The following is a 24,523-nucleotide window of genomic DNA, read 5'->3' as shown; positions in this document are numbered from 1 at the left end:
GATTTTGAGGGATTTTAATTCTTTTAATGAATCCAGGGATATTCGATCAGGATTTTAAGTGATTATTTGAAATTCAATGTGTATTCAATCAGGATTTTAAGATAGTTTATTAAAATCCTTAGAAATCCGAGTGTATTCAATTAGAATTTTAAAGAAGTTTATAACATTCCAGGTGTATTCAATTAGAATTAGAATTTAAAGAATTTGGAAAAGTTGAGGACTTAGAGGGAATTGGAGAGATTTTGTAGTGTATTTTAAGCATCCACAAATCTCATCTCTCCCCATGAGATTTCAAGGGAATTGAATCAAAATTTTACATGAAATCTCTACAAATAATTTAAACTCCATAAAAATCCTTGGATTTATAAATCCATTAAAATCTCTCAATTCCCAATTGAATACACCCCCTTAGTCTAGACCGTTGAAAACTATAAAATCTAAAGGCTACAAAGAAATGAAAAATGTTTGTTTAAATATTTGTCCCTTGATCCTATCCCTATATATATGTGTGCGCCTTTAAGGGAAGAAATTCTCATTTTATTAAAAAAAATGCAAATTAGTTGTGGATCCCACTCCACATCAAACTTTAATGATCCGAACCTTCCATTTTGTAACTCTTGATTCTTAGATCATCCTTGTAAAAATTTAATTCAATCTAAAACCATTTGCCTATTTAATTATCACGATGAAATTTCAATGTTTTCTTAAAACAAAGTGTTCATCAATTTCTTTGAATTCAATTAGATGCTTTAAATATTTCCGATTTGATTATTTTGTAAGAATGTTCTATGATGTACAATTTGAAAAATTGGTGATTCGTATGAGTTGCGTGGTGATAGAGGTTTGCATTTTCTGTATACTTTTTTGGCTTTTTTAACTTTTTATTTATTTTTATGAACAATGTAATTTTTCAATGAGACAAAATGTTAGAAGATATCTCTCTCTTAATGTTAGGAGCATCTTTGGGGAAGATGTTTAAGCCATATATATTTGATTAAATTCATATTGGTACATAAAAGACGACAATGAGACAAAATATTAGAATTATATCTCTATCGTGATGTTAGGAGCATCTTTGGGAAGATGCTTTATGCTTAAGCCATATATATTTGGTTAGATTCACAATGGTACGTAAAAGACTTTTACGGCAATGAGACAAAATGTTAGAAGATATCTTTCTCTTAATGTGGGCAGCATCTTTGGGGAAGATGCTTGAGCCATTTATATTTGGTTAGATTCACATTAGTACGTAAAAGACGAGTGCATTAGGCCACACGTTAATTAGTACACCATCTTAATTAGACCTGGCAGTTTCTGACACGATACGGTAACACGACACAAAAGTAACAGATTTCGGATCAACATGATAATTAATCGGGTCATTATTGGGTGACCCATTAATAATAGGTTCTTAACAGGTATACATGTGGGTAACACGTGTGTAACCCATTTCGACCCTGTTAAGAAAAAAATTATTTTGATAATTTTAAAGTTTAATTACTAAAAGATTTATTATAAAATACAATAGCCATATTCATATATACAATATATTCTATATTAAATATATAGTTTTGTATTATCATTCTATATAAGTTAAAAAAAAAAAAAGTTTTAGTCATTATTTATTTTTATTATGAGAGTTCCTTATTATCATTACTAGGATAAATTTTACTTAACATGTTAAAATTAAAATAAACTAGTATAGTATTTGTGTCACATACCAGCTCGACTCTGCCATAGCACGATATTGTCCGCTCTAGGCTTACCATTCCCTTACGGTTTTGTTTTTGAGTTTCAGCACGAGAACTTCCTAGGGGGGTCACCCATCCTAGGATTGCTCTCGCCCAAAACTCGCTTAACTTTGGAGTTCTTATGGTATCAGAAGCCAATGAGTTCCCAAAAAGGCCTTGTGTTATAGGGAGTGGAGCATGTACATATAAGGTACATCACCCCCACTCCGTTGGTCGATGTGGGATCTTACAATTTGTATAGGCAAGAACTAAGAAGATATACATACAAGTATGAAAAATGTGAAAGAATATATAAACACTCGTGATTCATCATTATTCCTCCACAAGTAGATAATGGTTACACTTATATTATCGTTTAGATTTTTAAAATCCTTCAAACCCTCATGAATAATGTTTTTTATTTGAGGGCAAAATTCATAAAATTAATAATAATTATTGTAGAAGTGTAAAAAATATATAAAATCACTCATAGTGACGAGCTTTACAACTTTCATAAAGGGGTCAGCTTTGAAATCCAACACTATAATCCATAAACCTTAAATTTATATTTAACCATCGATTATCATTTACGCTTTATTCTTCTTACTAAATTTCTTTTTTTTTTTAATTTCTTTTTTGAAAACATGATCATCTAGCGGATATAAGAAGATGAATGGTTCATATCTTTAATATCATTTTTCGAAATTTACGGTTAATTGAAATATGAGTCGATGTTATATAGTTTGTAAAAACTTTATAAACATCAAGCAATATTTTCACTAACCGTAAAACTCTGAATATAATATCAACGATCCAAACCGTTAATCTTCCTGCATCTTCTAATAGATCATGTTTTCAAAAAAGAAAATCTGAAAAAACAAAATTTGATGAGAACAATGAAGCGTAAATGTAAACAACAATCAACGGTCAAATTTTGATCTATGATTTATATAATTATAGTGGTGAATTTCGAAATTAAGCTCTTCATGAAAGTTATAAAGCTTGTCATTACGAGCGTTTATATATATTTTTTTCTATATTTTTTTTACACTTCTACATTAATTTAAAAACTATTAAAGATTTTCCTTAAATAAAAACCGTAAGATAAATGAGAGTAAATCTATACCCGTGGATTCTATTTCACTTATATTATTAGAACTTTTTTGGATGAAAAAACCCCTTCTCTATTCCAATATTTTCCAATTTTACCATTTGATCAATTTAGGTAAGCGAAAATATATTTAAAAGAAAAATACGTTTTTATGTTTTGGATGTGACAATATGGTATGTATATATTTATTTAGTATTATGTTGTTTATTTGATTATTTATTGGTTTAAAATATATTTTCCTTAACAGGTAACTGGTCGGGTTATATTACCTGTTAATATTATTTGGTCGATTTCGGGTCGGGTCATTTTACCTGTTAATTTTAATGAGTGTTACATGATTCGATCCGTTGAGATATCGGATATGACATGAAAACGATATAAACACGGAAAACATGACACGAATGCTAGGTCAAATCTTAATGCAAACAAAAAAATCAAACAGGTCACACCGTATGCTTTATTAAAGAATATTCTAGTATTGGGTATCTGTCATACACATTAATTAGTACACCATGTTGAGTCATTATTTATAGAATTGGTTATTTAACAAAAAACAAAAACAAAACAAAATTAATAACAAAAAGAATAAAAAATTAACAAAAAAATTATAGAATTGGATAATGACGTGGCTCAATTATTGAGATTTTTTTTTTCTTTTTTAAGTAATACTCTAATTTAATCTAAGCTAGAAGCCTAAGAAATAATTCGAATTTGGATACAGAATGAAAAACATAATGGTCTGGCCAACGTATCCCATCTGCTCAAATTATGCACTAGATCTTAAAAATGAGCCATCCAAATATAATGAACCAATGCAAAATTAAGTTAGATGGATAAAAGAACAATTGAACTTTATAGGGGGGAAAGCGAGGTCGCAGTAATGGTGGATATGTATGAGAAGAAGGCGTATATAATAAACAAGGAGAATGAGGTGAAGAAATAATAGAATGAACCACTGTATAAGAAGAATATAAGAAAATAAAAAAAAAAATTAGAATTGATTCCTAAACTATGACCCTTGTTTAGATTGGTTCTTAAATGAAAAATGGTTCATTTTAGTACTTGAATTTTGTTTATCGCACAACGTTAGCCCTTCTGTTAAGTTTTTCGTTAATTTGCTTACATGGCTACACAGATGCCAACATCACCCACCTTACCCAAACCCCCATTTAACCCAGTGGAGAATTTATTTTTTTGGACACCAAAATCCTTTATTTAATATACTTTCATTGTTCTTTAGTTGTGAATTATCGATTTTGTAATTGAAAAAATAAGAATGGTTTGATTCGATTATGTTGCTAAATTGAGTGTGTTTGGATCTAATTTTGCATGCACTCGACCCTTATATTCTAAGTTGTTGGATGAAAGAAATGTTAAAAATCATAATTTGTTTTTGGATAAAGGTTGAATCAATTACATAATCAATATAGGTTCATAGTCATAGTTGAAGATGGTGGCACTTGCCAGTGATAAAGTTTATGCCGAGAATAATTCCAAGTATATTCAAAGAATGCACCGAGGAATTGGATTATTATCATAATTTTACAACTTGGCAAACTTTGCCATAACGAAATTTATCCCTAGAAATATGAGGTTTTGAAACGCAAAGAGGACCTTAAACAACTCAACACTCTACGCGAAACTCTTCTCAAACCCCTGAGAAAATACTAATTGTTTCACTAACCCTTTTGTCAACACACCTCTAGTTTGGATTAACAACACTGTGCTGACAACCGGCGACATATTCAGTTTAACTTAACACCACTAGAGCCGTAAAACCAGTCAATCGAGAAGTATCTTCAATTTAAATTAACATCACTACTTCAAGTTTGGTTGGTTATCTATCCAAGTCTCAGTTGGCGAAGATTCTACGATTCTTTCAATGAAAGAGGTCACTTCATCAACTTTCCAACGAAGTGAGGTGTTCTATGGTCAGTTACTCACAAGTATACTTCAGCGTTCAACATTTAGACGACCGAATAATATTCATAGTAAAGACGCTCATTTCCTTGTATCTTTTCCCTTACAACCTGATTCTTTTTCGGCGCACCCATATTTTCACAAATATAGTTGAAGCAGCCGAACCCAGTGCAAAACATTGAACTTTGTAACCGGAGGCATAACCTTGTCTTTAGGTTCCAAAATGCTAGGGCAAGAGTGTTCTTTCCTTGGCCAAAGTCGCTTAGTGAAGAAGTCAGCGACGCGATTCATCATTGCATCACCATATTTATTTCATTCACCTGACCAAGCTCGGTCAAGAATTGGTACGCTTGCATCAATAGAAAGGAGTAGTTAACTCAGTAGCTACGCGGCATACATGCCACGTAGGTTTTGCAATTTCTAGGGTCAACAGAGTGACTATTTATAGAATAGGATTGTGCTAATGTTGATACAGTAATAGGAGCTCAGTCCTTCCACTGAAGTTTTAAATCTCAGTTTGGTTAAGAGGGAAGTGTTGTACTAGTATGTTCAAGCGGAATCGAATTTTAACGAAGTACCAAATATTAACGTTGCAAGTGAAAGTGAAGAAACAAATGATCTCAAAATAAGAACACAAGAGATTAACATTGTTCAGCATAAAAACTTATGCCCACGAGTTAAGCACGACAAGAAATTTCACAAAACAAACAAAGATTACCAAAGAGTATTTAACTCTCACAACCCAAATTCAACAAATTACAAACCCTAATACAAATTACATCGACCGTGGACGGAAGCGGGAAACTCTCCTCAACTATAAAAAAAGATAATTCTCTTACAATTAAGCCCTAATGCCATTATTGTACTTAAACTCATCATTATAACTCACTAATGATGATTATGCTTGAACCTATGTATTGTGTAAACTCTTCACTATTAAACTCGGCCCACTTCCTCATTCTCTCCTATAAATACCCACTTTATCTTCAAAATTCGGGAGGCTATTTGCTACCCACAAACTCTTAAACATAATTTTTTCAGAATTCTAACTTTGACATCGAAGATTCTTCAACCAAAGCGCCCCCACCCCACCCCCCGCGCCAAAAAAAAAAAAACTACAGGAAAAGTGAATATTAGAGGCATTATATTAGATGTGAAAATAAAAATTTGCCTCTAATAGTTTTCATTAAGGGCAAAAACATGCAATTGTCTCTATTAATTTAATAGGGACAAAAAATAATTCTCCTCTATTAATTTTATTACTTCTAGGGGCAGAAAAAACTGCTTTTACTTTATTTAGCTATTAGAGGCGAATAAATTAGCCCCCAATTCAACTAATAATAAGTTAAATTTAATTATTTTTTTCATTAGGGTGGATGTCACATCCTAACTCGACTCCGCCGTAGCACGATATTGTCCGTTTTAGGCCACGCCCTCACGGATTTGTTCTGGGGTTTCGGCACAATAACTTCCCAGGAGATCACCCATCCTAGGATTGCTCTCGCCCAAACTCATTTAACTTCGGAGTTCTTATGGGATCCGGAGCTAGTGAGTTCCCAAAACGCGTCTTGCAATGGGAGGGGAGCATGTACATATAAGGCCAGGGACCAACCCTCACCTCGCCAATGTGGAATCTCACAATCCACCCCCCTTGGGAGCTCAACGTCCTCATCGGCACACTCAAACAGATGGCAAGTTTGGCTCTGATACCAAATTGTCACATCTCAGCTCGACTCCACCGTAGCACGATATTGTCCACTTTGGGCCACGCCCTCACGGATTTGTTCTTGGGTTTTGGTACTAGAACTTCCTAGGGGGTCACCCATCCTTGAACTGCTCTCACCCAATCTCACTTAACTTCGGAGTTCTTATGGGATCCGGAGCCAGTGAGTTCCCAAAACGTGCTTGCAATAGGAGGTGAGCATGTACATATAAGGTCAGGGACCAACCCTCACCCCGCCAATGTGGGATCTCACAGCGGATGTTTGTACTTATTTATTTAAACTTTTTTTTTTCTTACTATTTAAGGCAGATATGTTTAATTACAAATTAATGTTTACAAAAAATAAAAATAAAGGATATTATTATTTAGTAGGAAAAAAAAAACATTAATTACGTAAACCCTAATTCCAATACAAACCCACTTCCCTCAATTTTCTCTTTTCCCTTCTTGAACTGCCACACAACTCATCATTTTTCCATTTTTCCTTCATTTTTCTTCCCCTCTCTTTCTCTTGTGCAAATCCCAATCCGTTATCTCTTTCTTTCATTCCTAGTAATCTTTTGTTGTCTATTTGTCCTTTGCTACTCCGGGAGGACCAAAAGAAAGGTTTGACACAGAGAATTTGGTTTGATTGAAGTTTTTTTTTTCCATCTTGAATTGTTTTGTAGGTACACTTGGTGAGATTTTGAATAATTTAGAGTGGAAGAGAATTTTATGAATAGATTGGAATAGAAATATCATTTGATTGATAGTGAGAAAGAATTCTCAAGAACTTTCAATTTTAGAGGTAATTGCTTTGTGTTAATCTTTGTTTAATTATTTTTTATACGTTTAATTGATTGGAATTCAGGTTTGATTTTTCCTGTTTGTTTGTACAAATTACTATACTTCATAATTTGGCTTTGTTGTTTATTATGTTTTCTTTTTTGTTTTTTATATAGACTCGTGTGCTGCTGCAACATAAGAAGATGGACTTAGAGATCTGGTCTACAAAGCTTGAGACTAACGGAAAGGAGAGGATTGAAGGAAGAAAATGTTTTTTCTTGTAATTTTTTATTAAAATTACTCTATTGTTCTGAGGTCTAGAAAGATGAAGATGAATCATGCTAGGTTTGAATATTGTGAATGATTCAAAACCAATAAATGACGATTGGGTGGATAATGCATTTATTATCTTGTGGATTTTTTTTTATATAAATGAAAGTATTAGGAGCAGATGCATTTATCTACCTGTAATTATGTCTATTCATAGAACCTACCAATGTGGCAATAAAAATAATAGAGGTGAATGTTTGACATTTTTTGTATCTAATAAGCAACAGCCTTTTTAGGGGTGAATCTACTTTCCGCCACTCCTTGTTATTAGGAGCAATTTTTCTATGTATTGGCCCCTATTGGTGGTTTTTAGAGGCAAATATTTCTGCCTATATTAATTCGATTTCTTGTAGTTTCATTGTGGGCACGTGAGGCTTTAGATGTTATTATTTTGCAGGTGCATTTTCGTCAAAGAAACAGATGACATAAATTTACATCCACACATGTATTTTTGGTTTAAACTAACATTGGTATTGAATCTAATTGGTTCCAATGGTGCATTTTATAAACAAATGCACAATATTTTATTGTTTATTTATTTTTAGGAACAATGTAGTCTTTCAATGAGACAAAATGTTAGAAGATATCTCTTTCTTTAATGTTAGGAGCATCTTTAGGGAAGATGTGTAATCCATATATATTTGGTTAGATTCACATTGGCACGTAAAGGACAACAATGAGACAAAATATTAGAATTATATCTTTATCGTAATGTTAGGAGCATCTTTGGGGAAGATGCTTAAGCCATATATATTTGGCTAGGACAAAATGTTAGAAGGTATCTCTCTCTTAATGTGGGCAGCATCTTTGGAGAAGATGCTTGAGCGATATATATATTTGGTTAGATTCACATTGGTACGTTAAAGACAAGTACATTATGCCAGACATTACAATTTATAGTATAATCTTAATGCAAACAAAAAAAATGCAAACAAGACACACCATATGCTTTATTAAAGAATATTCTAGTATTGAGTATCTGTCATACACATTAATTAGTACACCATGTTGGGTCATTAGTTATAGAATTGGTTATTCAACCAAAAAAAAAATATATAGAATTGGATAGTGAGGTGCCCCAATTATTGAGATTTTTTTTCTTCTGAATAATACTCTAATTTAATTTAAAACTAGAAGCCTTGAATAAATAGTTTAAATTTAGATACAAAACGAAAAACATACTGCTCTGGCTAACATATCCACTCTGATCAAATTATGCTCGAGATCTTAAAAATAGAGCCATCCAAATATAATGGACCGATGCAAATTAAGCTTAAATGAATAAAAGATCAATTGAGCTTTATAGGGGAAAAGTGAGGTCGCAGTAATGGTGGATATATTTGAGAAGAAGACGTATAAAATAAGCAATGAGAATGAGGTGAAGAAATAATAGAATGAACCACTAAAAGGATATAACGCAATGCCTTTATTTATTTATTTTTTTTTTTTTAACAAAAAAAAGCAACAACAGCAACAACGAAGGTATAAGAAGAAGAAGTCAGTAGCGCGATTCGTCACTGCATCACCATATTTATTTTGTTCACCCAACCGAGCTCGGTCAAGAATTGGCACACCCACATCAACAGAAATGCGTAGTTAGCTCAGTAGCTACTCGGCATGTGTGCCACATAGGTTTTACAATTTCTAGGGTCAACAGAGTGTGATTGTTTATAGAAGAGGATTGTGCTAATGTTGGTACAGTAATAGGAGCTCAGTTCTTCCATTAAAGTTTTAGATCTTAGTTTGGTTAGGAGGGAAGTGTTGTACTTTTATGTTCAAGTGGAAGCGAATTTTAACAAAGTACCAAATATCAATGTCGCAAGTAAAAGTGAAGAAACAAACAATTTCAAAATAAGAACACAAGAGATTAACATGGTTCAGAATAAAAACTTATGCCTATGAATGAAGCACTACGAGGAATTTCACTAAACAAACATAGATTACAAAAGAGTGTTTAACTCTCACAACCCAAATTCAACAAATTACAAACCCTAATACAAATTACATCGACCGCAGACGGAAGCGGGAGACTCTCCTCAACTATAAAAGAAGATCATTCAATTACAATTAATGTCTAATGCCATTATTGTACTTAAACTCGTCATTACAACTCACTAATGATGATTATGCTTGAACATATGTATTGTGTAAACTCTTCAGTATTAATGAGAACTTCTCTACCCTCGTGGATGTAACCCAACTTAGGGTGAACCATGTACATCATGTGTTTGCTTCCCTATCTGTATCTCTTTACATATTATCCTCACTAGGTGACTTAAGCAACCTTGCAAAGGTCACAAACTTGACACTTTATGTTGTTCCAAAGTCTCACTGATTTTGTACATTAACATAGTGCATAAAGCTTAGGTTACAATGAGAATCCTAATACTAATTGGAACTAAATCAAAATCCTAATCAAACAGGTAATTAACAAAATTTCTCCATCAAGCAAGGAGTCCGACTAAGAAGTCAAATCCAAATTCAAATAGGACACAAACAAAATAGGTAATACAAACCTAATTTCTGCATTATCTTAATTTTGAATCTTAAATCACAACAAAAATTTATATCTAGAATAATAGAGAATTAGTGAGAGAGTTCAAACAAAGTTTGAGATTTCTTTTCTTGGATTAACATGCTACTTTCTATAAAGAAGAAATGGTTGTATCGTGAGAGACTTTTGTCAAGCAAATCCTTAAAGTGCTACTTTGTAAACCCTAATTCCTAAAACAATAAGGTTTTTATCACAAATGGTCCATGAAAATGACCATCACCATCAAGATGGTCCTTGAAATTGAAAATCAATCAATGTAGTCCCTGAAAATAGGTGTAGCAAATTAATGTGGTCATTTCGTCACAATTATGTTAAAAATTTCGTGAAGTGCTGATGTGGCACATAAAAGGGTCCCATATACCTTTTTTTTTCTTTTTTTTTTTTTCTCTCACAAATGGTCATTGAAATTGACATGTGACATCAAAATGGTCCCTGAAATTGAAAATCGATCAATGTAGTTATGCAAGTAAGTGTCCCAAATCAATGTAGTCCTTTTGTGTCAAAAATTATGTTATGTGCTGATGTGACACATAAATGGATCACACAAGTCTAATTAAATTTTAAAAAAAATTACAAATAGGTTTAATAATTTAATATTTAACAAAACGTTGTGAACCCAGAAACCCAGTCCTACAATCACCTCCAATTCCAGTTCACATTCCTCTACCTCCTTTGCCGTTTATTCTCTAAAAAAAAATGTCAATACATCCATCTCTACACACTTCAACACCCTTCATCGAATTGCACCTGGATCGAGATTACCTTTGATGACGGCTTGCCTCATTGGCAATGACTTTTGAGACATCACTGTTAACATTTAGGCGATCCTCACAACATTGATCTTGGAGAGCTTGTTCGGCGCTTCCCTGGTGGTCTGGTGACTTAAAGAATGGGCGAGGTCTGCCTTGAGATAATGAGGTTATAACTAAGGTGCGTCTATTGTTGATTGAAAACTAGTTTCAAACCCCCTCTTAGGCCTTGGTTAAAACTTGTGCCTTTGAGAATTTATGGAAGGGATCTTTCTTTGGAGTAGATCCTACTATAAAAAATAAAAAAAAATTCCAGTTGGGCAAAAGAATAAGGATCCTCTCTAGATCTTCTTTGTGAGGATCTCGAGGATCCTCTAACCATGTCTATTCATTGTACATTATGCGGTCAGAAATCATTTTAAACTTTTTATTTGAAATTGAAAACAAATAGTACCTGATGAAAACTAGCCACACGATTTATGATGAACGGATACAATTAAAGGCTACATTCTATGCAAAAAGGTATTTAGACAACTTGTTTAATTAATTATTAAATCCATATCAGCACATAACAACAAATTTTACAGAATTGTGGTGGAAAAAACATATTGATTTGCGACACCTATTTTCAAAAACTACATTCATTGATTTTCAATTTTAGGGACCATTTTGATGGTGTGGGTCAATTTTAGGGACCGTCTTTGTGATGCCCCGCCCCCGAAATACTTATTTTCAGGAAATAATTCCGATGATAGGCCCAATTTAAACTCTTGTTTAAATTACTTCCATTAATCACGATTCTTTACTTCAATTCCTTAATTCCTCACAAAACTATATCCGTATTTTAATTATCAAACATACGAATAACTTATCAATTTAATCCCCAAATTCCTTCTATTAAAACAAATTCTCAATAAAAAGATTAATTCTCGATTATTTAAGGTTGCATCTAACATTGTTAGACTACCTACGTACCCTTAAGTGGGATCAAGCCTTTCGTAGTTCACCTTTCCACTTTCTAACTCATTTCCGAAAACCATTCAAGTGACTAACAATCACTAACGAGGTTCAAAAAAAGGAATCACACCAAATGCATATCAAATATGGATTCAGAATATCAAAATTAGCTTAAAAAGATGGCATCGGCTCACTGGCCACGCGCCACCGCAGGTGGTGGTCGGCTGTCCCGACTCGCTGGAAAATTCAACTATCTCCAAAAATTACCAAATTTTACATAAATGTAGAGCAAGTTATGGGGAACAACTTTTATACCTGGGCCGAATTCCATTTTGGCCAGGAAAAGCCTCAAATCATCATGAACCCGCTGGAACCCTAAAATTTGGGTGTCCTCAATTTGACTCCTTAATAGCACTGTGGCCCTCAAACTTGTTTGGGCTTTGTTCCAAGCCTCAAGAGAACGATATAGGTGGTGGTGATCGAAGGAATTTGTTTCAAATTCGGTAGATCGTCATCTATGAACTCGTGCACCCACCGGTGCGGTTTGCCCAATTTCAAGGCCAATTTTCATCTAATTTATGGTGGAATAGGTAGATGGAAGGTCATGGAATGTTTTTCAGGTGGTGAGGGGCTTCAATTCGTCGGAATTTGACCGGGAAATGGCTGGAGTTCAATGCATCCGCCAATCGGGTCGCACGAGTCAAGAGACCCGGTTCCCCCCCCCCCCCTTTTTCTCCTTTTCTCCTTTCCCTCCTTTTCCTCTCCTCTGATTGGTCCCTCTCTCTCCCTTTATCTCCTTCCCTTTCCATTACAGTCGTCCATCTCTTTCCTTTCTCTTCTTTTCTTCTCATCTCAGCCACCCACGTGGCATAATCTTAGTACTCAAGAAAATCTGGAGCCTTTTAAAAGGGATTAAATTTACAAAAATGTCCCTAACTTTAAATGCTAATAACTCCTTCGTTCCGTTTCACGAACGGTTTTTGCTTACTCGCTCATAGGATCATCCTCTATCCAAATATATCAAGAAATCCGATAAAATATATAAAGATAAAATACGTTCTCGTATAATTATATTAAGCCAACTAGGAGCATTTCCGTCTTTTCAACCTAACAATAAATTTCACAACATAATTTATAATAATTTCCAGAAACAAAACTTTAAAAGTTCTCAATTCAATTTTTCATACCCATAAATCGATTTATTTTCGATTTTTCTCCGCATATTCATATATTTAAATTTTCAGGGTATTACAATTTTGATGGTGTGAGTCAATTTCAGGAACCATTTATGATAAAAACCTATAAATCTTGTGAGGCCCATTTATGTGCCACATTAGCACTTAACGAAATTTTTAACATAATTGTGACGGAAAGATCACATTGATTTGCGACACCTATTTTCAGGGACTACATTAATTGATTTTCAATTTCAAAGACAATCTTAATAATGATGACTAATTTTATGAATCATTTGTGATAAAAACCCAAATAATAAAGCCTCACTGCTTGATTGTTGATAACCGAGCCAGCGGGGTAGGATTTTATGTTCTCGGAAATCAAGACGTCCCTCATCGTCTACATTGCCAACTAATTAATCAACATATTGTTGTCAGTATAGACAAACAACAAATTAATAAGATCTCAAAACGCTGCAACCGACTAAGCCATCTAAATTCGAACCCCAATCACCATACTTGTGAATATAGAACCAAGCCGACACAACACAAGGTGGATAGGGCCAAGGGAATATGTAAAACATCCTTACTATGACGGAGGTTGTAGAACACTTCACCCAAATTTTATGGCATGTCGATAAAACAAAGGGCCGCCACTGCTTGATTATTGATAACCGAGCCGGCGGTTTGTATATTCTCGGAAATCAAGATGTTTCACATCGTCGACATTTGCCAACAAATTAATCAAAGATGTTGCTGACGCTGAGGGACAAACTATGGTTCTCTTAACACCAATTCCATCCTAGTATCGTCTCACATATATAATTTTTATTTCTTTTCACTTTTATATTCTTTCTAATTCCCACCAATAAAAACAGAGATTGAAAATAAATAAACAGATTGATGCTATCTTCCTTGTTTGGTTAATTTGCTCATCACACCAAATGTTAGTAAATAAATTTAGAGGGGGGGGGGTGTTGATACAGATGTTTAGGTTTTAAAATTTTGAGATTAAATATTTATGCCTTTTAGAGTTTTGATTAAATATTTTTCTACAATTTAGGTGCCACATAGATTAGAAGTAGCCTTTTTTAATTTAAATTACCCAACTTGCCATTATATAAATATACCTTTTAATTCCTAGATAATACATCAAAACTCCTAAAATCTTGTAGATAAATATTGTAGAATTTAATTCCAATAAAAAGTCTTTCAAAATACCCATGAATGTGACTTGCCATTATATTTAATTTACCTTTTAATTTTCTTACATAATATCTTAAAACTCCAAAATTCTTGTAGATAAATATTGTAGTATTCAATTTTAATAAAAAGTCTTTCAAATTACACATGAAACGTAGATTCTTCTTGGTACATATTTGATACATTACTTAATATATCTTCTTGGTACATATTTGGAATGTTTGTTTGTTTGTTTGTTTTTTTTTTTTTTTTTGTCTGTATTTGGTATGTTTATATTTATTAAAAAAATTTTGCTACATATATTTCCTCTTGATTAAACATATATTTCTCCTTGGTACGTATTTGATACCTTACTTTATATATCTTCTTGGTACATATTTGGTACATTCATATTTCTTTTTTGTATGTATTTGATACATTTATATATTATTTTGGTACGTTTATACTTATTTAAAAAAAACATATTTGGTATGTAACTTTATATATCTTCTTGGTATGTATTCAGTACGTTTAAATATATTATCTAAATGTACTAGCCTCAAGCCTCCAAAAATAGAGAATAGGTCTAATTATCTCACATAATATCAATATAAAATAGTGAAAACAACCACTAATTGAAATGGATAAGTCCATTCAAAATTCAAAAATGAGGATCACAGAATTCTAACATGGGAGAAGAAACTGGCTTCCGAAAAAAAAAGGTTACGTACAAAAACATATCAACCTGAAAGGATATATGTGGAATTTAATAATTAACATTTTAAATTAAAAAAAAACATAATAATTACATGTAATATAAATAAATATAAAAATGTTGACATGGCTATTGTTTAGGCATCCTAATTAAATTTCAAAATAGAACCAATGTTTAATCTAAAAAATATTAAAAAAGTGCAGAGGATTCTAATTTTCCCTAAATTAAAATAAAATACTCTGCGTTACACATTTGACCGACTCCGGCTCTTACTAATTTCCAATAAATTAACTATTTTTTGTTAAATCTTCACTTAGGTGGGTCCCATTCACTAACCAACCAGTAGTAGCAGAGTGTGAGTACAATAACAATGAGCCCCCATGATCTTTGCCATTTCCCTCCCCATCTCCCAAAAGACAAAAATATAGTGAAGCCTGCATCAGAGATGGCCCCAACAGACAAAGGCTTCAAAGCCTATGCAATGAAGGCTGGCGACGGCCCTAACAGCTATGCCAACAACTCCACTTTCCAGGTTTCGTCTTAATTTGTAACCCTTTTTTTTTGTCAATCTTATTTTGTAATCTTTACTCTTTTGCATTTTTCAAAGCAGGGCAGTTCTCGTTCCATCTTTTCTTCTTGTTATTGTTTGCTAAATTTTGGTCTGTTAGTATAACGAAATTGAAGATTGTTTCAAAACATGGATTACGTAACCAGATACTACTTGTAGTTGTGCGTACTCTTCACATCGGTAATGAATATCGTACCGGGCACTGAAATTAAGATGCACAATCTCATCTGTTTTTCATCTTCTACAGAAAAGAGCTGTGGATTCTGCCAGGGAAGTCATAAGAGAAGAAATTGCAGAAAAGCTGGACACACACACGTTGTCGTCGTCATCCAGCACCTTTCACATTGCAGATTTGGGTTGCTCAGTTGGGCCAAATACATTTTTTGCAGTTGAAAACATACTTGAAGCTGTGCAACTAAAGTATCAAACTCAAGGACCGAGTTCTCGAACCCCCGAATTTCAAGTTTTCTTTAATGATCATTCCGGAAATGATTTTAACATGCTCTTCAAATCGTTGCCTAAGAATCGGAATTACTACGCCGTAGGCATGCCTGGTTCTTTCTATGGTCGGCTATTTCCTAAAGCTTCCATTAACTTATTTCATTCTTCTTATTCCCTTAGTTGGCTTTCAAGAGTGCCAAAAGAGATACTGGACAAGGAGGGTCCTGCTTGGAATAAAGGAAAAATCCATTACTCAAATTCCACAAGCCCAGGAGAAGTAATAAGGGCTTATGAAGCTCAACATGCTGAGGACATGGAATGTTTCCTTTCTGCCAGGGCACAAGAGATCATGTATGGAGGATTGATGATGCTTATTATTATGTGCCGCCCCAGTGGTACCCCTCATTTTGATACTTTGGCAACTGCGACCTATGAAACTTTAGAATCTTGCCTCATGGACATGACCAAAGAGGTAAGCCATGATAAAAATGAAATATATGTCTGTACATCCCCTCCGTTGAGGGATCTTTCAAATAATTTTATTTGAGAGACACCTTTGGTGCTTATTCTATAACTTTTCTCAACGATCCAAACTGTTTAGTACATCATTTATAGATCATTTCTACAAAAAAATTAGGCAAATCCAAAAACCATTAAAACATATAATTATAGTAAAGAAAATAGACAAATACGGTTTTTCAAAGAAACGCTAATATAACTACCATTTAATCCAACGGTCAAATGGTTTTGCATTTGGGTAATTTTTGATAGAGATGATCTTTCAGAGAAGATCTAAAAAAATGAATGATAGGATTGTTGCAATATATACAATGTGAAGTGGCCACTTAGTACTATAGTCTAGTAGTATTTCTCTTCACTTGTAAGTGAGAGGTCTTAAGTTCAATTCTCGCCAAAAACGAGTTTGAACTACATTATCATTAGCTCATTATGAGGCTAAACATACCCCTCCCTTTTAGTGTAGATAATATCGTTTATTAAAAAAAAAAAAAGAATGTGGAGTGGGTCCTATAAAGCGTCCTTATTAGAGGGATCCTCAACATAAGGGGAATGTTACATCCATTGGGAGACACTATATGCATGTATAATTGCACAAAAAATTATCTGTGACGTCAATGTATTTTGCCATAATGCAGGGAAAAGTTAGTGAAGAGAAAATTGATTCATTCAACATACCTATATATTTCATGTCTCCGGAAGAGGTGGAAGTTGCTGTAGACAGAAATGGAAACTTCAACATAGAGAGAATACAAATCTTACCAAATGTATTGACAAGTACTGCTCTCTCTAATGCCTCAATATTTACATCTCACCTTAGAGCTGTCGTGGAAACACTCCTCAAGGAGCACTTTGGAGACGAAATGTTAGATGAGCTCTTCAACTTATATCACAAGAAAGTTGCAGAGCAACCCTCCAAGTTTGGGTCGGGGAAGGCTATTATTTCTCTCTTTGTGCTTAAACGCAAGGAGAATTGATGTTTGTATTTCTCTTTTCTTACTGCGCGCACTTTTGTTTATGATTTGAATAATTTCGGCAATAAAAAATCGCAGGAGTGAAGCTTTTATGTGCGGATATAGTCTCATTGTACAGTTGTACTAATCGAGTTAAGAGTACTGAGAAATGGTAATATGATGTGTATTAGACTTTGGAAATTGAACGAAATATTCAAAAAGGTTTTTATCACAAATGGTCGCTGAAATTGATCTTCATTATCAAGATTATCCCTGAAATTAAAAATTAATCAATGTAGCCCCTGAAAATAGGTGTTGCAAATCAATGTGGTCTTTCCGTCACAATTCTGTTAAGAATTTTGTTAAAGTGCTAATTTGGCACATAAATGGGCTTCACAAGATTTATGGGTTTTTTTTTCACAAATGGTCTATGAAATTGACTCACACCATTAAGATGGTTCCTGAAATTGATCCACACCATCAAAATGGTCCCTAAAATTGAAAATCAATCAATGTAGTCCTTAAAAATAGGTGTCACAAATCAATATGATCTTTTCGCCACAAATATGTAAAAAAAACTTGTTATGTGTTGATGTGGGTTTAATAATTAATTAAAAAAGTTGTCTAAATACCTTTTTGCACAATGGAATTTTTTTTTTCTTACAGTAGGGCCTACCCCGAAGAGAGCTTCCTTCCATAAATTCTCAAAGTCACAAGGCTTAACCAAGGCCTAAGAGGGGGTGTGGTAATAGTTTTCAATCAACAATGGATGCACCTCGGTTATAACCTCATTATCTCAAGGTAGACTTCGTCGTTCTTTTCATCGCCAGACTACTAGGGATGCGCCGAACAAGCTCTTCAAGATTAAGGTTGTGAGGATGTTGATCGCCTAAATGTTAATGGTGATGTCCCAGAAGTCATTGCCAATGGGCCAAGCCGTCACCAAAGGTGATCTTGATCCAGGTTCAATTCGATGAAGTGTGTTGAATTGTGTAAAGATGGGTGTATTGAGATTTTTTTTAGAGAATACAAAGTGAATGAGGTATAGAAATGTGGGCTGAGATCAGAGGTGATTGTAGGACTGGGTTTTTGGGTTGACAATTTTTTATTAACTATTAAATTATTAAGCCTATTTGTAATTTTTTTTTTTAATTTCATTAGACTTGTGTGACCCATTTATGTGTCACATCAATACATAACAGAATTTTTTATAGAATTGTGATGGAATAACTACATTGATTTGAGACACTTACTTGAGGGACTAGATTGATTAATTTTCAATTTTAGGGACCATTTTGATGTCGTGGGTCAATTTCAGGGACCATTTTGATGTCATGGGTCAATTTCAAGGACCATTTGTGAGAAAAAAGGACTTCTGGGGCCATTTATGTGCCACATCAGCACTTAAGAAATTTTTTAACAGAATTGTGACGGAAATACTACATTGATTTGCGACACCAATTTTGAGGAACTACATTGATTGATTTTCAATTTCAGGGACCATCTTGATGGTGAGGGTCACTTTCAGGGACCATTTGTGATAAAAAATCTATTAAAAAAGAATGATAAGGGTTAGGTCACGTTGTAGATTGGGGATGGCATGGCGGCCAGTGTCTTCACGGTTGGGGCAATTAATCCTTTTTCTTTCTAATTTGCTTATGGTTTAACTATTTGGGGCAGTGCCATATGTGAATTTGATAAGTAACCAGCGTCAACATAATAAACAAAACAAACATCATTATGAGGATCAGGGGCTTAGATGGGTATACCAAATCTGCCCGGATTGCTTCAATCTGTAAAGTGAACGGGTCAAACGAGTTGAGAGGGTGTTTAGTGGTTTAGAACCATTTGAACCAGTTCATATAAGTCTTCGAGAACTTACACGTAAATCTTTGTATCAATATCCCCCTGGAGAAAAGTGCTAACCACATTTATAATGCTACAATCAATAACAAGGCATTTGAGAGAAGCCTTGCACAATAACGCGTGCACTAAATCACACTATTTTTTCATCTCTTTACACTTCATTTCCCACTTATAACATGATAATGTTACCTTACCTTAGGTAGTGTAGGAACGACTTGTCCAAACACATTTTCATAAAGAATATAATTCAACTGGGATTGTAATTTCAATTGTCAAATCAGTTTTACATTTTTACTAATCAACAAAGCATTGTTCAATATCGTGACTTTTCATTTATGTCGGTAACTACCATATAATTGAAACATCATCAATGATAATCTTATTCTAATTCCTTATCTCACCCAAACTAGTATATTGGACCAAGAACTTCAGGTCTCGAGAGTAATTCAGATCAATCTCATGAGATAGAAATGATTGAGACATTGATCGAGTATGGATTCATTTTGCCTTATCCTTCCTCTTCTAGGGAAGTGAATCCTACGAACCGAGTTATCTGTTGTGCTTTAGGCCTATGACAGATTAATTGGTTATTCTCCGGTGTACTAGAACGTCCAACAAGGGTGGCCAACTATCCTCCTAGGGCGACCGACCATCCTTTAGGGGTAGAACACCCATCGAGGATGTTAACTTGCCATCCATTAGGTATGTTTATCCTTGCAGATATGGTTGCAACTGGTATTTGATTTCTTCACTTTAGCTAGATCAGAGAAATACGTCTAGAGCACATTTTGAAAGCTAGAATACATTGCACTTGCTTATCATACTTGTGTGGTACAAGGATCGAGATGAGACATAGTAGGCAACGTCCACGCTAATTTATGCCCTTGTTCAGGAACATTGACATTCTTATCCCCTCTAACATTGGAATACTATCTCATTAAAGTGACATTTGCAAATAAGCAGTAAAGAGATCACTTGCAAGGGTTTTAAAGAGCTATTTTGAAAAAGAATCATAATCGAAAGAGATTCACATCCTTTTTTGATGACCCATATTGGTATGTTTCAGCAACACAACGTGACACATAAAATGCACACCTAAATGTGTAAGTGTGAAATGTGAAGTTGTACCTAATAACCAGCTGTAATGTCAAAATGATTTGGGTGACAATGAGCCTTAAGGGAACCAACATAGCTGCAAACAAGATTGCATAGCCCTAGGCAGTTGGTGCGTTCACAAAATTGGGGCAATGAATGTAATTGTGCTTTATGATCGCTCTGCAAGGCTGTTTGGGGGTGACCATAGAGAATTCGATGTTTAATTTGCAAACTCAAAAGACATGCAATACTTATCAAAACATCTTCTATATAAACTCTCTGGTATTATCCAGTCTTCCAGACTCTATGGGATAATTAGGGTGGTGAACCCTTAGGTTAAACTCAACCAAGAGGTTAGTAGTGCGTGGACAAACATGTGACCAATGTGTCGGTAAATCAACCAAAACCATAGGTAATTACACAATCCACCTTTTGGTTGGATTAGTCCACAATTATTCCCTTGAATTCATTGTGAAAAGAGAGCCATTTAGTATTTTTGCTAGGGATAACATATCTAATTTTCCAAACGAGCAGGCTTGGCAAAGTGTGCTTGTAAGCACAAGATCCTTAATTTAGGTAAGGAGACGCGTCGTATACGTGGCATTGTTGTTGTTATTCGACCTATGTGTCCCAAATGGTCGTGCCAAAGCAAGTAAACTGCTCAAATCACTCGGTTTTAGGCCGACCACATATGGCACATCCCAATTTGGAGGCAGACTATTAGCCCCAAAACTTAGCTTCGAGCTTCATGTTTTGGAAGTGGTGCAAAGATATTCTTGTTGAGACAAAATTGTTACGAGAACAGATAATTTACTCGTGACAATTTCACCCTCGTTCATTTTTCCGAAGAGAGTTTTATTACTTTAAGTTCGACCCTTTCTAGACTACGTGTTGTGGAGCTAAAAATAATCAAGAAACTTATGGAGGTGACATGTGTACTTTTGGGTGAAAAATACAAAATTACCGTCGAGACACACTGGGATTCCCATGCGCATGCAGCAGACAATAACAGCTCAATCAAGGAAGAGTCAAAGGTGATCAAAATGGTATTTATTCAAATCATTCTCATCACTCCTCATCAAATCCTCACTCGAAAGGTAACTCCTAATTTTTCTATTCAATTTAGGATTAATTACGAAGTTAATTGCAAGATATTATTCCACATAATCTCTTGCAATTATACTTATAAATCCACAATATATGGCTGGTCCCTATTCTCCAAATAGGGTTGGCCACTTCCCTATAAATAGCCTCATTCTCCCACTAAAATGCTAGGCCATTACATATTCTCTTTCAAATTCTAACTTTGGCATCGAAGATTCTTCGGCCAAAGCCCCCTCATTCATTGTGGGTGCGTGAGGCTTTTGGCCTTTATCTTAGGTGTTATTATTTTGCAGGTGCATTTTCGTCAAAGGAGAAGACGATGGAAATTTGCATCCACAAATTGGTGCTTTCATTGAGAGTCCTAATTCACACGCTCGAAGAAGACTGTCGCATTCAAAGTTTCTTATTTCTTGTTCATTTGTAGATTTTTCGTACATCCTTATTCCTAGAATTTTTTGATAAAATTCTTTGAATAAATGTAAAAGAAAAGTATAATGACTAGAAATTCGGAAACCATGACAAACAACATTTCCTACGTTCAAGGATTTGGACCAAGTGATGGAGATCGTGATGTAGCCCTACCACAACGATCCAGAAGACTCAATGCGATAGCTAGTGGAGTGGCACCACCCCCACGGGGCACTATCATTACAACCACCACGACATCAACCACTGTAGCAGCCCTAGGCGAGCTCACAACCTACAGTGAGTAGGAAACAGTGAGGCAACCAAAAACCCACGCCACTGTGCAACAGTAAGCCCAGCCATCGAAGGTAGCCCAAGTCACTGCCCCAGCACCCACACGCGCCACACACGGAGCAGCCTGCACACATGGCCCAACGCATTCTCGTGGCCCTCCTAGCACCCCAAACCGGTACAAGATCGGTTAAACCAGCCCAGCTTCAGATTTCTGGACCGACGATTGAATCGTGGGTATTTTCACCTCATTTCTCCGCAGATTTGACATATCCCAACTCAAATTTAGTGGCTGGAGTCCATTACACTTCCTCTACTCAAGGAAATGCATATCGTGCAAGTTCTTCCAATCTAAATTGCGAACAACACTTGTCTTGACAAGTCATAGAGTTGACAAGCGCCCTTGCGCAATAGACGACCTTGGTAAATCACCTCTTGCAGCGTGCCCCAAACAAGGTTTCCCAAAGTAGGACAAGGGCAGACGACGAACCTTTCCAGTAGTGTCTTGGCAAGTAGCCATTCTACCAGTCACGAATCAAGCGTTCGGCTAGTACACACTCCCGACTGGGCCTCCAAGATAGCGTATACTTTCTTCTTAACGTGTAGAGGAGCGTGCATTCTTGGCTAGAGCCACACTCCGATAATTAACATGAGCAACCTTCCAAGCAAAGTGTTGATTTGTGGCTAGGATCGCAAGGAGCATCATTTACCTCACATCATAGTAGGTAGCACGACAGACAGAGAGAAGCAGTCACTCAATCCGGCTCAAGTTCAACCGGTAGCCCACAAGGAACTAGCTCACTTGCTAGGAACATACCACATGCACCGCAACCGCGACATAGATAAGCTGAACATATAGACAAGTAGCCTAGACCAATAAGTCACGACCGGGGCAGCCGAGAACTCCACTACCCCTAACAAAGGCAAATTCAGGAAGAAGTAGAAAGGCTTATGATCAAGCGATTACGCGATTTCCAATGCAACGAGATCACTGATGAGGCACTACGAAGGGATATGACCAATATAAGTAGGTTACCTTTCATGGAGGAGATCGAGCAGGCAGAGCCTCCATGCAAATTCAGCATACCACATTTCACATCCTTCAAAGATGATAAAGACCTAAAGAGACACCTAAAGCATTACCGAAACATAATAATCCTCTATTGGAACAATGATGCTCTCATGTGCAAGATATTCACCACCACTCTACAAGGCGAAACGCAAGATTGGTTCCACACCTTACCATCGCTCCACGACTATGTGAAGAGGTTTAAAGCAGAGAAGGCAAAGATAGTTGGATGCAACGATTCGATAGCTAGTGCAGCCTTCCAAAAGGGCTTCTAACATATCACCCGTTGTTTGGAGAGTTGATCATGAAAGAATATCTAACTTTACCAGAGAAGCATGCACTTTAGGACAAAGCTCGGGGAGCAGACAAGGCACCCGATCAGCCTCGAAAAGAATGGCAGTAGCTCAAAAAAAGAAGGACGGGAAGCAGTATAACAATAAAAGCAAGCAAGAGGTTAAACGCAAAGACCGATCCCCAATTAAAGGAGACCTAACGCCCAAGAACTACTTTAAATTCTTTATCTCGATCCACCAAATCATCTGCGACATCAGGAGCGAACCATGGTTAACGCTACCGAAGTAATCAAATGGTGATACCTCCAAGTTGGACCATACTAAGTATTGTGCATTCCATCGAGGTCCTGGTCACACAACCGACAACTGCTACACTTGGAAGAACTAGCTAGATAAGCTGGTGAAAGGGGGCAAGGTCAATAAATACTCGGATAAGCCAGCTATACAGCCTAGAAGGAATGTAGACATCGACAAAGAACTGCCAACCAAGACAATCCAGATCAAGGACATCTTCGCCGAATTCGAACACTTGAGGGCCACCAACAACTCCAAGAAAATGAAGATCTAGCAAACTCTACTAGTCTCTCAGGTCCAGGCATTCAACACCCAAACCTGGCCCATCGTTGGCTTCACCGAGTAGGATGCTGAAGACGTTGACTTCCCACATGACGACGCATTAGTGGTATCTGTCCAACTAGCCCACTCTATAGTTAACAAAATGATGGTTGACAATGGAAGTATGGTTAACCTACTTCAGCTCTCAGTAATTCAGAAGATGGGCTTGAAAATACAATCATAAGCCGAGCAGAGGTACTCACCATATTCAACTGACACACCTCGATTGTCATCGACAACATTACACTTGACGTGAGAACATCGCTTGTTGTCTCAAAGCAGATGTTCACAATTATAAGTGAGTCGTGTCCCTATAATGGGATTCTAGGACGAGATTGGCTGATAACACTAGACATTGTAACCTCCGTCAAGTATCAAAAAATTCAATTTAACATC

The 24,523-nt window shown here is 35.5% G+C and overlaps 1 protein-coding gene across 1 annotated transcript; it reads left to right on the top strand.

Annotated features, from left to right (window-relative positions):
* The first annotated feature begins 15,305 nt into the window (after positions 1-15,305).
* LOC125471852 (loganic acid O-methyltransferase-like) lies at positions 15,306-17,413 on the top strand. The gene is made up of 3 exons (XM_048572732.1): positions 15,306-15,443; positions 15,727-16,392; positions 17,075-17,413. The coding sequence occupies exons 1-3, from the start codon at positions 15,357-15,359 to the stop codon at positions 17,411-17,413; spliced, it is 1,092 nt and encodes a 363-aa protein (XP_048428689.1). The 5' UTR covers positions 15,306-15,356.
* Positions 17,414-24,523: the final 7,110 nt, after the last annotated feature.

Source organism: the organism of the source record quoted next, unplaced genomic scaffold (genome assembly GCF_019419815.1).
Source record: "Pyrus x bretschneideri cultivar Hongxiangsu unplaced genomic scaffold, Pyrus_bretschneideri_v1 Contig1, whole genome shotgun sequence".
Classification (NCBI taxonomy): domain Eukaryota; kingdom Viridiplantae; phylum Streptophyta; class Magnoliopsida; order Rosales; family Rosaceae; genus Pyrus; species Pyrus x bretschneideri.
This window is presented reverse-complemented; position numbering and strand designations above follow the sequence as displayed.

Coding starts and splice junctions, on each gene's coding strand:
- LOC125471852 (XM_048572732.1), top strand. CDS start 15,357: ATGGCCCCAACAGACAAAGGCTTCAAAGCCTATGCAATGAAGGCTGGC. Junction 15,444..15,726: donor CCAACAACTCCACTTTCCAG/GTTTCGTCTTAA, acceptor CATCTTCTACAG/AAAAGAGCTGTGGATTCTGC. Junction 16,393..17,074: donor TCATGGACATGACCAAAGAG/GTAAGCCATGAT, acceptor GCCATAATGCAG/GGAAAAGTTAGTGAAGAGAA.